This window comes from Pimephales promelas, chromosome 24, assembly GCF_988280905.1.
Source record: "Pimephales promelas chromosome 24, fPimPro1.hap1.1, whole genome shotgun sequence".
NCBI classification, from domain to species: Eukaryota; Metazoa; Chordata; class Actinopteri; order Cypriniformes; family Leuciscidae; genus Pimephales; species Pimephales promelas.
In genome coordinates, this window is record NC_142792.1 from 18776353 (window position 1) to 18790791 (window position 14439).

The following is a 14439-nucleotide window of genomic DNA, read 5'->3' on the forward strand; positions in this document are numbered from 1 at the left end:
GCAACCACCTTAGATCACACCAGAACCCTAGACATCACTTAGGAAATGCCTAGAAAAAACTTGACATCACTGTAGTAAACCACTTAAAACACCCTAACAGTCGCACATCAACAACATCAAGCAACACCCTAGCATTAACCTAGCAATCATCTTACATCACACCAGAACCCTATACATCACCTACCTAGAAACCTCTAGCAACCACTTATAACAACATAACAGTCGCCTGTCAACCTTGTAACATCACTCTATCAATCACCTGGAACACTCCAACAATCACCTGACAACAACATCAAGCAATAACCTAGCAACCACCTTACATCACACCAGGACCTAAGAAATTACCTAGCAACTGCATAGAAACCACTAAACTTCATTCTAGCAACCACTTATAACAACCCAACAGTCGCCCGTCAACCTCATAACATCACTCTGTCAATCACCTGGAACACTCCAACAATCACCTGACAACAACATCAAGCAAAAACCTAGCAACCACCTTACATCACACCAGAACCTAAGAAATTACCTAGCAACTGCATAGAAACCACTAAACTTCACTCTAGCAACCACTTATAACAACCCAACAGTCGCCCGTCAACCTCATAACATCACTCTGTCAATCACCTGGAACACTCCAACAATCACCTGACAACAACATCAAGCAATAACCTAGCAACCACCTTACATCACACCAGAACCTAAGAAATTACCTAGCAACTGCATAGAAACCACTAAACTTCACTCTAGCAACCACTTATAACAACCTAACAGTCGCCCGTCAACCTCATAACATCACTCTGTCAATCACCTGGAACACTCCAACAATCACCTGACAACAACATCAAGCAATAACCTAGCAAACACCTTACATCACACCAGAACCAAAGAAATTACCGAGCAACTGCATAGAAACCACTAAACTTCACTCTAGCAACCACTTATAACAACCTAACAGTCGCCCGTCAACCTCATAACATTACTCTATCAATCACCTGGAACACTCCAACAATCACCTGACAACCACATCAAGCAATAACCTAGCAACCACCTTACATCACACCAGAACCTAAGAAATTACCTAGCAACTGCATAGAAACCACTAAACTTCACTCTAGCAACCACTTATAACAACCTAACAGTCACCCGCCAACCTCATAACATCACTCTATCAATCACCTGGAACACTCCAACAATCACCTGACAACAACATCAAGCAATAACCTAGCAACCACCTTACATCACACCAGAACCCAAGAAATTACCTAGCAACTGCATAGAAACCACTAAACTTCACTCTAGCAACCACTTATAACAACCTAACAGTCGCCAGTCAACCTCATAACATCACTATGTCTATCACCTGGAACACTCCAACAATCACTTGACAACATCAAGCAATAACCTAGAAACCACCTTACATCACACCAGAACCTAAGAAATTACCTAGCAACTGCATAGAAACCACTAAACGTCACTCTAGCAACCACTTATAACAACCTAACAGTCGCCCGTCAACCTCATAACATTACTCTATCAATCACCTGGAACACTCCAACAATCACCTGACAACCACATCAAGCAATAACCTAGAAACCACCTTACATCACACCAGAACCTAAGAAATTACCTAGCAACTGCATAGAAACCACTGAACTTCACTCTAGCAACCACTTATAACAACCTAACAGTCGCCCGTCAACCTCATAACATCACTCTATCAATCACCTGGAACACTGCAACAATCACCTGACAACAACATCAAACAATAACCTAGCAACCACCTTACATCACACCAGAACCCAATAAATTACCTAGCAACTGCATAGAAATCACTAAACTTAACTCTAGCAACCACTTATAACAACCTAACAGTCGCCCGTCAACCTCATAACATCACTCTATCTATCACCTGGAACACTCCAACAATCACCTGACAACAACATCAAACAATAACCTAGCAACCACCTTACATCACACCAGAACCCAAGAAATTACCTAGCAACTGAATAGAAACCACTAAACTTCACTCTAGCAACCACTTGGAAAACAATCACCTGCATTACTGGGATGTTTTGGCTTTGTTTTTCTACAATGGAAGGTAGCTGAGACATGCTGTGAATCTTTTTTGTTAAAAAAAAGATACAGTTATGGTTACATCTGTCTGATCTTTCGACTTGATGTGAACACAATAGAAATGTTTGCCTTGTAACAGAGGGTTTCATTACGGTATGTGAGGTAATGGCACTGTCGCCATGACAAAAAGAGCTGGTGCTTTGCTCTGATGAATTGAAATTTTACCTACGATCCCCATGATGCCTTGTTTATTTGTGGGCATGACAGCAATAACTGCTGAAAAGGACTGGCTTGTACTAGTTAAAAAGTGCAGTTGTGAGTGTTCTAAAGTAAGATTTCGATGGTGTGCGATTTAAAAAAAAAAAAAAAAAATATATATATATATATATATATATATATGTGTGTGTGTCTCATATTCCCCTTTGTAACTATGTTTTGGAGGTGGTGGAAGACCCATCTCTTTCTCACCCACCCACACTCAGTGAAATAGCACACGGTGGGCTTTAATAAATAAAAGGATAAAGCTGTGCAGATGATTAAATGGTGGTTTCACTCGCACTAATACGAGGTGTTTGAGTAATGGTGTCCCGTCGTGAGCAGGTGGGAGCGGGTTGATGCAGAGCCAGTGCCTGGACACAGACCTTACGCATGTGTTCATCCAAACCCAGCTGCTGGGATACATTTATTACGGGCCTGTTGTTCCTGGACCTCTGCACCTGCTGTGAACAATGCCATGTTTTCTCTCTCTTTCTCTTTCTCTGGCAACAAAATGAGAACAACAACTTCATCTCATGTTCATTTCACCTCATGCGGTGTTAATACACGAGTGCTAGATCATTGTTGTCGTCCTTTGTGGGTGTTGTTAATAACAACAGTTCTTTTTTGTAGACGGAAACACTTTCATGCAGTCTGTAAAATAGCTGTCTGATTGTAATAGGTCTGCAATGTTTTAAAGATCAATGTGCACAACAAAATAAAGTTATTGTCTTCTAATGGAGAATCGATTCTGAACTGCCGAAACGACTCGTCAGCAATTCCATTCTTACTTTCTATGTAACAAATTTGGACAATGCCAGCCTATGGTTTTTATTGGCTGCCTGCGAACAACATCTACTTTGATCTGCCTCAAACACTAGTTGCGGAAGAGCTGAAATTCTTATATGGTAGTGGAAAATTTGTTTATTATGTGTTCTGTAAGCGTTACACCAATCACAACAGACTGGGCCATCAGAGTAGGCTTTCAGAAAGGAGGGGTTCAGAGAGACTGAATCTTTGAACAAAACGTTCAAGTTTTGGGGAAATTAAGTGATGGGCAATGTTTATTAAGAGGGAATTAAAGTGTTTTTTGACCTTGCAAACATGCATGTAAACTGATTGTAAACTTGTAGTCAAGACTGCCTAAACCGAGATCAAGACACTACCAAGACCAGAGGGTATCGAGACCAAGACAAGACCCAAGGGTATCGAGACCAAGACAAGACCCGAGGGTATCGAGGCCAAGACAAGACCAGAGGGTATCGAGACCAAGACAAGACCAGAGGGTATTGAGACCAAGACAAGACCAGAGGGTATTGAGACCAAGACAAGACCAGAGGGTATTGAGACCAAGACAGACCAGAGGGTATCAACACCAAGACAAGACCAGAGGGTATCGAGACCAAGACAAGACCAGAGGGTATCGAGACCAAGACAAGACCAGAGGGTATCGAGACCAAGACAAGACCATAGGGTATTGAGACCAATACAAGACCATAGGGTATCGAGACAAAGACAAGACCATAGGGTATCGAGACCAAGACAAGACCAGAGGGTACTGAGACCAAGACATGACCAGAGGGTATCGAGACCAAGACAACACCAGAGGGCCTTGAGACCAAGACCAGAGGCTATCGAGACCAAGACAAGACCAGAGGGTATCGAGGCCAAGACAAGACCAGAGGGTATTGAGACCAAGACAGACCAGAGGGTATCGACACCAAGGTGAGACCAGAAAGTATCGAGACCAAGACAAGACCAGAGGGTATCGAGACCATGGCGAGACCAGAGGGTATCGAGACCAAGACAAGACCAGAGGGCATCGAGACCAAGACAAGACAAGACCAGAGGGTATCGAGACCAAGACAAGACCAGAGGGTATCGAGACCAAGACAAGACCAGAGGGTATCGAGACCAAGACAAGACCAGAGGGTATCGAGACCAAGGCGAGTCCAGAGGGTACTGAGACCAAGACATGACCAGAGGGTATCGAGACCAAGACAACACCAGAGGGCATCGAGACCAAGACAACACCAGAGGGCATCGAGACCAAGACAACAGCAGAGGGCATCGAGACCAAGACAAGACTAGAGGGTATCGAGACCAAGACAAGACCAGAGGGTACTGAGACCAAGACAAGACCAGAGGGTATTGAGACCAAGACAAGACTAGAGGGTAATGAGACCAAGACAGACCAGAGGGTATCAACACCAAGACAAGACCAGAGGGTATCGAGACCAAGACAAGACCAGAGGGTATCGAGACCAAGACAAGACCAGAGGGTATCGAGACCAAGACAAGACCATAGGGTATTGAGACCAATACAAGACCATAGGGTATCGAGACAAAGACAAGACCATAGGGTATCGAGACCAAGACAAGACCAGAGGGTACTGAGACCAAGACATGACCAGAGGGTATCGAGACCAAGACAACACCAGAGGGCATTGAGACCAAGACCAGAGGCTATCGAGACCAAGACAAGACCAGAGGGTATCGAGGCCAAGACAAGACCAGAGGGTATTGAGACCAAGACAGACCAGAGGGTATCGACACCAAGGTGAGACCAGAAAGTATCGAGACCAAGACAAGACCAGAGGGTATCGAGACCATGGCGAGACCAGAGGGTATCAAGACCAAGACAAGACCAGAGGGCATCGAGACCAAGACAAGACAAGACCAGAGGGTATCGAGACCAAGACAAGACCAGAGGGTATCGAGACCAAGACAAGACCAGAGGGTATCGAGACCAAGACAAGACCAGAGGGTATCGAGACCAAGGCGAGTCCAGAGGGTACTGAGACCAAGACATGACCAGAGGGTATCGAGACCAAGACAACACCAGAGGGCATCGAGACCAAGACAACACCAGAGGGCATCGAGACCAAGACAACAGCAGAGGGCATCGAGACCAAGACAAGACTAGAGGGTATCGAGACCAAGACAAGACCAGAGGGTACTGAGACCAAGACAAGACCAGAGGGTACTGAGACCAAGACAAGACCAGAGGGTATCGAAACCAATACAAGACCAGAGGGTATCGAGACCAAGACAAGACCAGAGGGTATCGAGACCAAGACAAGATCAGAGGGTATCGAGACCAAGACAAGACCAGAGGGTATCGAGACCAAGACAAGACCAGAGGGTATCGAGACCAAGACAAGACCATAGGGTATCGAGACCAAGACAAGACCAGAGGGTATCGAGACCAAGACAAGACCAGAGGGTATCTAGACCAAGACAAGACCATAGGGTATCGAGACCAAGACAAGACCAGAGGGTATCGAGACCAAGACAAGACCATAGGGTATCGAGACCAAGACAAGACCAGAGGGTACTGAGACCAAGACATGAACAGAGGGTATCGAGACCAAGACAACACCAGAGGGCATTGAGACCAAGACCAGAGGGTACTGAGACCAAGACAACACCAGAGGGCATTGAGACCAAGACCAGAGGGTACTGAGACCAAGACAAGACCAGAGGGTACTGAGACCAAGACAAGACCAGAGGGTACTGAGACCAAGACAAGACCAGAGGGTATCGAGACCAAGACAAGACCAGAGGGTACTGAGACCAAGACAAGACCAGAGGGTACTGAGACCAAGACAAGACCAGAGGGTATCGAGACCAAGACAAGACCAGAGGGTATCGAGACCAAGACAAGACCATAGGGTATCGAGACCAAGACAAGACCAGAGGGTTTTGAGACCAAGACAAGACCATAGGGTATCGAGACCAAGACAAGACCAGAGGGTATTGAGACCAAGACAAGACCAGAGGGTATCGAGGCCAAGACAAGACCATAGGGTATCGAGACCAAGACAAGACCATAGGATATCGAGACCAAGACAAGACCAGAGGGTATTGAGACCAAGACAAGACCAGAGGGTATCGAGACCAAGACAAGACCAGAGGGTATCGAGACCAAGACAAGACCATACGGTATTGAGACCAAGACAAGACCATAGGGTATCGAGACCAAGACAAGACCATAGGGTATCGAGACCAAGACAAGACCAAGACAGACTAAGTCAAGACCAAGTCGAGATCGGAGTTGAAAAAAAACAGACTTGTGTTGTTGATGCGAAGTAATAACTTGTAAGACTTTGTTTTGCATTGCTTGCCTATCTCTGCTGATTTCGAAGTCTCCAAATCAATCAATTCTTCAACTTTTAAATACATAAATATATTTCTAAAAACAAAATTATATGCTTAAGTGTAGGATCCGAAAGTTGGTAGTTTTGTCGCTATGGTTACACAAACACACACACACACACAGTTGGCGGTGCGCTCAAAGTCATCTGTCAGTTGTGCAGTTACCCACAATCTCCTGAATGAAATTAAAGGGATACTCCACTTTTTTTGGAAATAGGCTTATTTTACAATTCTCCCAGAGTTAAACAGTTGAGTTTTACCATTTTCAAATCCATTCAGCCGATTTTCTGATATTTAGAAGAATATCAGTAACCAGACAGTTTCTGGTCTCATTGACTTCCATAGTAGGACAATTCCTTAGTTAGTTTTGTGAAATCATGCAAAAAGTGTGATACCATTTAATTGTATGTACATAGAACTAGGCCTGTCACGATTTCTTGATTAAATTAGAGTACTCAATTAAAAAGAAATCCTCGATTGCAATTTACCCGTGTCAAGTAACTGACAAAAATACCAGAAGTGGCGCATTCCAAGGACGACAATAAATGAACCATATAATTAGACCGTTTATTCCGTATCATACCATAGCAGAGTGCGATTATTAATTCACAAAGGTTGTGATTGAATTAACTACATATTTGCCCTGTGGGTTATATATTTAATATATGCGCTTTAATTATTTTACATGCATATAGGTTTACATGCGTCTCAGAGCTGCTCCACTCCTACTGTCATCATTTACATGTGTGAAGCGCGCCTCAAACTCCATCTCTCTGTTTGGATTGCTTATAACGTTTATCTGGGTACGAAATGTGCGCCATTTCATCAGATGTGTAAGGTAAATCATTTATAAACCTTCGCCAACACAAGAGAATACATCAATATGTTTCGAAATATGCAAAATGTTTATCGTGATTTCAAAATAAGTCTAGTTTGCATGTTCAGTGTCCACATATTCTTGTTTAAGAAATTACTGTTGCTGTAACATTTCTATCATATAGACGTGGCTAAATTAAAGATCAAGTAAACATTTGAGTTCAATGTTGATTGACCAATGGAGAACAAGGATTTGATCTGCTGTTTAGTGTAACAGCACCAGGGGGAAAACAAATCCTCTTAAAATCGAACCTTTTTTGGAACTTGAGATGTGGTGGAAATAATGTTTTGTTGGTTTAGCATTTGGAACACATTTCAATTTTCCTTGTTATGTCTCCTATGATTCATATACAGACTGTTGGATATTGTTAATAAAACAAAAATTAAAGTACACTCTAAAAAATGCTGGGTTGTTTTAACCCAATTTTGGATAAAGATGGACAAACCCAAACTTTGGGTTAAAAATACCATTTAAAATGTTAACCCAAATACTGTGTTTGTCAATATTTCATCCAAATTTGGGATAAAAAACAAACAAAAAAATCCCATAATAAAATCCGATATTCCGATATATCGGCCGATATTTTTTTTATTACAGAAGCGCACAACAAAACATTAACAGATTTCCCTAACATTAGTTATTTGTGGTTATTTATGAGTTTTAACTAAAATAAAATGATAATGCATTTTAAAAAGAAACTTGTTTCTGTTATTGTCACAACAGAACCGACTGATGATAGTAGCATTAGCTTGCTTTGTGGTTAGCTAGTCTATGATGAGCCATTTAGCAATGGATAACGTAATACTGCAAATTGTAAAACATACATTTTTAATATAACAGGCCAAGGAGAGATGATGCGTCTCATTGCTATAACTGTTACGCGCTATTAAAGAAATACTGGGATGTTCTTTTAATTGTTATTCAAGCAATATATGTCTCGTGACAAACTCAACGAGTGTTGCCAACAGGGACTGTGTAGAGTGCCCTCTGGTGGACAAACTATACAATTCCAACACTCATGACATGGTTCAAGCGTGTTTCTTCCGTTTTTATTTTATTTTTGAAATATTCATTTATCGGTAGGGTTGGGTATCGTTTGAATTTGAACGATTCTGATTCTGATTCCGATTCCTTGTTTCGATTCCGGTTCCTAACGATTCTCGATTCCGATTCTTTTAAGAGGCAGGGTCAAAAAAGTTTAGCTAACCTTGCTAACCAACGGTCTTTCTGAAGGAAATAATCCTTTCTGAAGGAAATACTCCTACTGTCACAAACACTCCTTTTGTCACACATTTTGCATTTTGCCGAGATTTCGTTATTTTTAGAAAAGTGAAGCCACACTTTGGACCGCTGACGTAAGCTACTAATGTTCGACTCGCGCAGTTATGCCAACACTTCCGGTAGAAGCTTCTTCGTTGGTGTTGTTCAGCGGTTTCTTCTTCCGCTCGGCGGACTGTGAATATCGAAACTAGGAATCGAAATTTTAACTTTTGAACGATTCCGGGAAAAACAGAAAGTTAGTCCCGGTTCCAATCGATACTCGATTCTCGATACCCAACCCTATTTATCGGCCATTATAACTGCCGATACCGATAGTTTGGAAAATGCCTAATATCGGCCGATAATATCGGCCTGCCGATATATTGGTCTGGCTCTCTGGAAAGAGTTTTTTATAAAAGTCCATAGGGCCAAACGTGCCTATAAGATAAAGAAACACTCCCATGTGCCCCATCAAGTTTAAGAACTACCCTTTTTAACTCCATGGTTTTCTGTGAATAATGTGAACGTTACTTATTACTTATGTTCGTGTTAGACTTAATTACATGTACATATGCTAATGGAGCGTAGAGAAGAGCGCTGCTTGGCACGCATACATCTTGTCACAGAACTCGACTGAGTGTGGAAGTAAAAAATAGCCACATGGGGGAGCGTCTTCTGTGATAAATGGATTTCTGTGCTTGTAGATTTTTGTGCAATCAATTACTTTATCAAGAGACTTTCTTTTCTGGGCCTGAACATCTGCTGTGTTCTCATTCTCTTGCTATGGCAGTAATAAGAGGAAATGTAACTTTAAATGTGACTGATATCAACTTAGTGGCTCCAAACTTTCTGAAAAGTTCTGAATTTAAATGAGCAGATATTGTGCTATGGTGCTAGTTTTGATGGCGAATTCAGATATATATATCAGATTGATGTCGAGGTATCTGTCCGGGCCGCTGTAAACATTAGTTTTTGTATTTACAGGGGTACCTGCCTGCCAATGCAGAGCGGAGGGAAAGCACTTTGCAGAGGAAGCGGCAGGAATACTTTGGGTTTATCGAGCAGTACTATGACTCCCGCAACGACGAAAACCATCAGGACACATACAGACAGGTAACTGACTATTTAATTCTAGATGGGACACACATTTGTGTTTTATGACTTATTTTATAAGCATTAGAGTCAAAATGTTAGTATTTTTGTTGTGGTATGTTATATTCTAACGTAAAATTAACTTAGCCGAGAAAACAAAAAAACTGGTCTTAATGTGTGTCATCCTCTTGACGTGAAAAAAAAAGGACTCCCTTTAGAATTTTATGTTTTTATTGTACGTTACAGAACATAATAAAACTCATCTGGTCGTTAGCAGGTCTTACATTTGTGTAAATACAACCTCAGATGACTTGACATTTTACACCATGAATAAAGCCAAATTGGAAAAGCCGTGGGTGGCAAGCTAAGTACACCCTATGATTCAATTGCTTGTAGAGCCACTTTAAACAGCAATAAGTTGAAAGAATCGTTTTCTATATGACAGTATCAGTCTCTTTACAACGTTGCTTCAGTTCATTGATTGGTTTTTGGGCATCTGTTTATGCACAGCTCTCTTTAGGTCCAGCCATTACAGTTGGATTGAGGTCTGGACTTTGACTGGGCCTTTGATTCTTTTCTTTTTCAGCCATTCTCTTGTAGATTTGCTGCTGTGCTTCTTCTTGTAATTATTGTCCAGTTGCATGACCCAAGCTTCAGCTGTCGGACAGATGGCTTCACATTAGATGGACTCCGTAATACTTTGGTATACAGAGGAGTTCATGGTCGGATCATTGACTGTGAGGTGCCCAAGTCCTCTGCTTTTGTAGATTTAGTCACACATGCGGATGATAAATTAATCAAAGACATTTGATTTGCAGCGCCTCACTTCTACTCACCCTATTAATTCCTATGGAAGCAGTTTGTCACAGATGGCTTTTCCATTTTGGCCTAGTTTTTGTTAAGTAATGACATTGTGTAATATGTCATGATTTTTTTTTTTGTTCATGTGAGGTTGTATTTACCTAATTTTAAGAGCAGCCAAGGACCAGATGATTTGTTATGTACATACATAAAACCACATAATTCAATAGGGTGTCCTTTCTTTTTAACATGACTGTTTGTTTATATATATATATATATATATATAGTTCAGATGCAAAAGCCTCTAAGTTCCATTTGAAATTTTCTTCTAAAATGATCATTTTTATCAAGCTTGTATATTTAAGTTCAGTAATTTCACTTAAATGGCAATGAAGATTACTATTAATTGTCATTTAAGTGAAAATACTGAACTTAAATATACAAGCTTGATAAAAATGGTCATTTTAGAAGAAAATTTCAAATGGCATTTAGAGGCTTTTGCCTCTGAACTCTTCGTATATATATATATATATATATATATATATATATATTATATATATATATAATAGATAATAAAATAGGTTTCATACAAACTGTATTGGTAACATGGTTGAAATCTAAAATGTATATTCATAGAATTATTTATAAAATTATATGCTGATATAATATCTAATAGGCTTTTCACTGACCATTTTCTTTGGGGGACAAATAATGGATCTCATTCACTAAGCCTGCATACACACAAATTTGTGCGTGAAATCTGCGTACGATCAAATCATGACTCACCAAAACTTGTGGACTAAAATGTATTCTAAATTTACGAGAAAAAATAAAATAGGAACTGAAACCACTTGTACGCAAAAAAGCACTACTGTTTTATATTTCATCTTAACATTATATTTTTATTTTATTCATTATTAATTTAATTATATGATATATATATATATACAATTATATAATTAATGAATAAATAATAAATAATGTAATTTCAGCAAATATTTGATCATATACAGTGAAAGAGTAAGACAAGTTTGATTAGATTGACAGGTTGTGCAGAAAGCCTTTAAATGGAGATGGTTTTGGCACTTTTATGCGAATGACTAACCTCGTGCACAGATTAGTATTTACAATACTCCAAATTCACCAACAATATAATAAAAATTAAGAACAAATTCATGTGCACACAAGCAATATTTTTCACAAAGTTATCCCCTGCATACAAACACAAAATAATCCACGCAATTATTAGTGAATGAGACCCAGTGTTCCCATTTTGTGGAAAAGGCCTCCTATGTCTCCTATATCTAACTGATCTCTATACATGATGATTACAATAATTCGCTGAATCACATACTGGGATTTCCTTTTAACTTCCTGCATGGCCAGTGCTAAGTTCAAAGCCAGCAGTTGAGTTTTGCCAGAGGTTTAATGTGATATAGTCAGGGGTTTTGGTTGTGTTTTACCTAATGTTTGAGGTCTTGGCAGCAGGAGTATGTTAGCTTTGCCAAAAACACTGTTAGAAGCTCCGAGCGTTTAGAAATGCCACCAGCAGGTAGTGTTTGATATTTAGATGCTGAAGAGGAAAATATGACAAGGAATGTTTAAAGCTCTAGTAAATTGGCAGGAGGATGTGAAGATCAAACTGTTGCTGTCACTCTGATCTGATAAATGTCTGATTTAAGACTGCCGTCTAGTGATCACTGACGATCTGAGATTCACCTCTCGCAAGCTATATCTGGGTGATTCTCACCGGCATGTTAAGAGCATTTCTTGTATATCACTCCAAAATTATAAATAAAGAAAAAAAGTTATATTTAGTTGCTTTTTACGATCATTAAGGCTTTTTTTGCCATTTGTGGCACGTTTTCATGACAAGCACTTATTCAGTTAGTCAGGAAAATTATGTTCAATTGTGGATATTTTACAACTAATAGAACATAAATGATTAGTTATATACTAAGGTTTTGTTGTGAAATTAGTACAATAAATAATTGAGTAATAAATGCTCATAACAATAATGCAAAATAATGTTTGAAAAAAGATCAGTTTTATATTTTTACTGCCTTTAATTTATGCAGATATATATATAAAAAGAAAAATCCAGAATTAATGAGAATAACCACTGAGTAGAATTGGGTTGCAAAGTGCTTAATTATCATGAAAATGATATCATGCAAATATATATATATATATATATATATATATATAAGATTAGGCATGCACCGATTTGAAAATTTGGGCCGATAACCGATATTTCTCTATATTTGAAAGCCAGAATTAATGAGAATAACAACTTAGTAGAATTGGGTTGCAAAGTGCTTAATTATCATGAAAATGATATCATGCAAATATATATATATATATATATATAAGATTAGGCATGCACCGATTTGAAAATTTGGGCCGATAACCGATATTTCTCTATATTTGAAAGCCAGAATTAATGAGAATAACAACTTAGTAGAATTGGGTTGCAAAGTGCTTAATTATCATGAAAATGATATCATTCAAATATATATATATATATATATATATAAGATTAGGCATGCACCGATTTGAAAATTTGGGCCGATAACCGATATTTCTCTATATTTGAAAGCCAGAATTAATGAGAATAACAACTTAGTAGAATTGGGTTGCAAAGTGCTTAATTATCATGAAAATGATATCATGCAAATATATACTGTATATATATATATATATAAGATTAGGCATGCACCGATTTGAAAATTTGGGCCGATAACCGATATTTCTCTATATTTGAAAGCCAGAATTAATGAGAATAACCACTTAGTAGAATTGGCTTGCAAAGTGCTTAATTATTATTATTAATTATTTCTCTATATTTGAAAGCCGATGAGCAATATAATGACCAATAATTCTAAATCCAAATTTTTATACAATTTCGAGAGGCTGATTACAAAAACAAAAGTATCACCATTAAAAGCCATGTCCCAAACACACAATTATAATGTTCTCATTATATTTGTATTAAGCCTATATGACAGATTTTGCGCTGCGCATGTTGCACTTCACTGTATTTTCCATTTGTTGAAGTGATTCCAATCATATTTCAAGCAATTCAAAACCATCATGGCGCATCTGAAGAGTCTCAGCTTTAAAATATCGGCCAAATTTCAGTAAGAATATATATCGGCCAATAATGATACGGTGGCCGATATATCGTGCATCCCTTATAATGATCATATTTGTGTGTTTGTCATTTCTCCCTATATGTTCTTGACATCGACATCTTGTATATATATATGTGTGTGTGTGTTTTCTGAACCATCAGATTCACATAGATATTCCCCGAATGAGTCCGGAAAGTTTAGTTCTACAGCCCAAGGTGACCGAGGTAAGAGGACTGATGGTCACGCCACATGCTTCTGTCCACCCGAAAGCACGTCACTCAATCAGTCTGTCTGTCAAACTGTCTGTCTGGTCTCGATCTCAAATTATTTTGGTGGGAAATCTTGCATTAAGGTGCACAGGAAGTAGAATCCAGTGAGTTTCTTCTCAGGTGCAGCCTCAAAACGGGCAGACCCCCGTTTCTCTCCGAGCTTTCTCGCTATTCCGTTCTGTCCTAACTTGCTTGTGCTCCTCTTTTTTTTTGTGTGTCTCTCTTCCCTGCAGATTCACATTGACATACCGAGAACTAATCCTCTTATACCTCTCTTTCAACAAGCTTCTGTGCAAGAGGTGAGAAGTTTGCACTACCCATTTTACTCAGCTTGACGTGTTCATTCTCACATACTCACACCCAGACACATAAAGCATCTTAAAGAAACAATCCATTTCAGAATGAGCTTTATGTCATCCTTGTCTCATTGCAAACCCATATGATTTTATTTCTTCAATGAAACACAAGAGAAATCTGAAGACTGTGGTGGTACATCGTACATTTAGAATGATTGGGA

General features: G+C 39.4%; 1 protein-coding gene across 3 annotated transcripts in view; it reads left to right on the forward strand.

The window, feature by feature from the left end:
• Positions 1–14439, forward strand: part of tbc1d22a (TBC1 domain family, member 22a) — a 171523-nt gene that overhangs the window by 28605 nt on the left and 128479 nt on the right. Inside the window, exons 6-8 of one of the 3 annotated variants that reach the window (XM_089126595.1) lie at positions 9611–9739; positions 13815–13877; positions 14156–14221. In XM_089126595.1, the coding sequence (XP_088982721.1) occupies positions 9611–9739; positions 13815–13877; positions 14156–14221 (258 nt within the window). The remainder of the gene's footprint in view (positions 1–9610; positions 9740–13814; positions 13878–14155; positions 14222–14439) is intronic. The other 2 variants (XM_089126597.1, XM_089126596.1) reach the window with 2 other exon arrangements.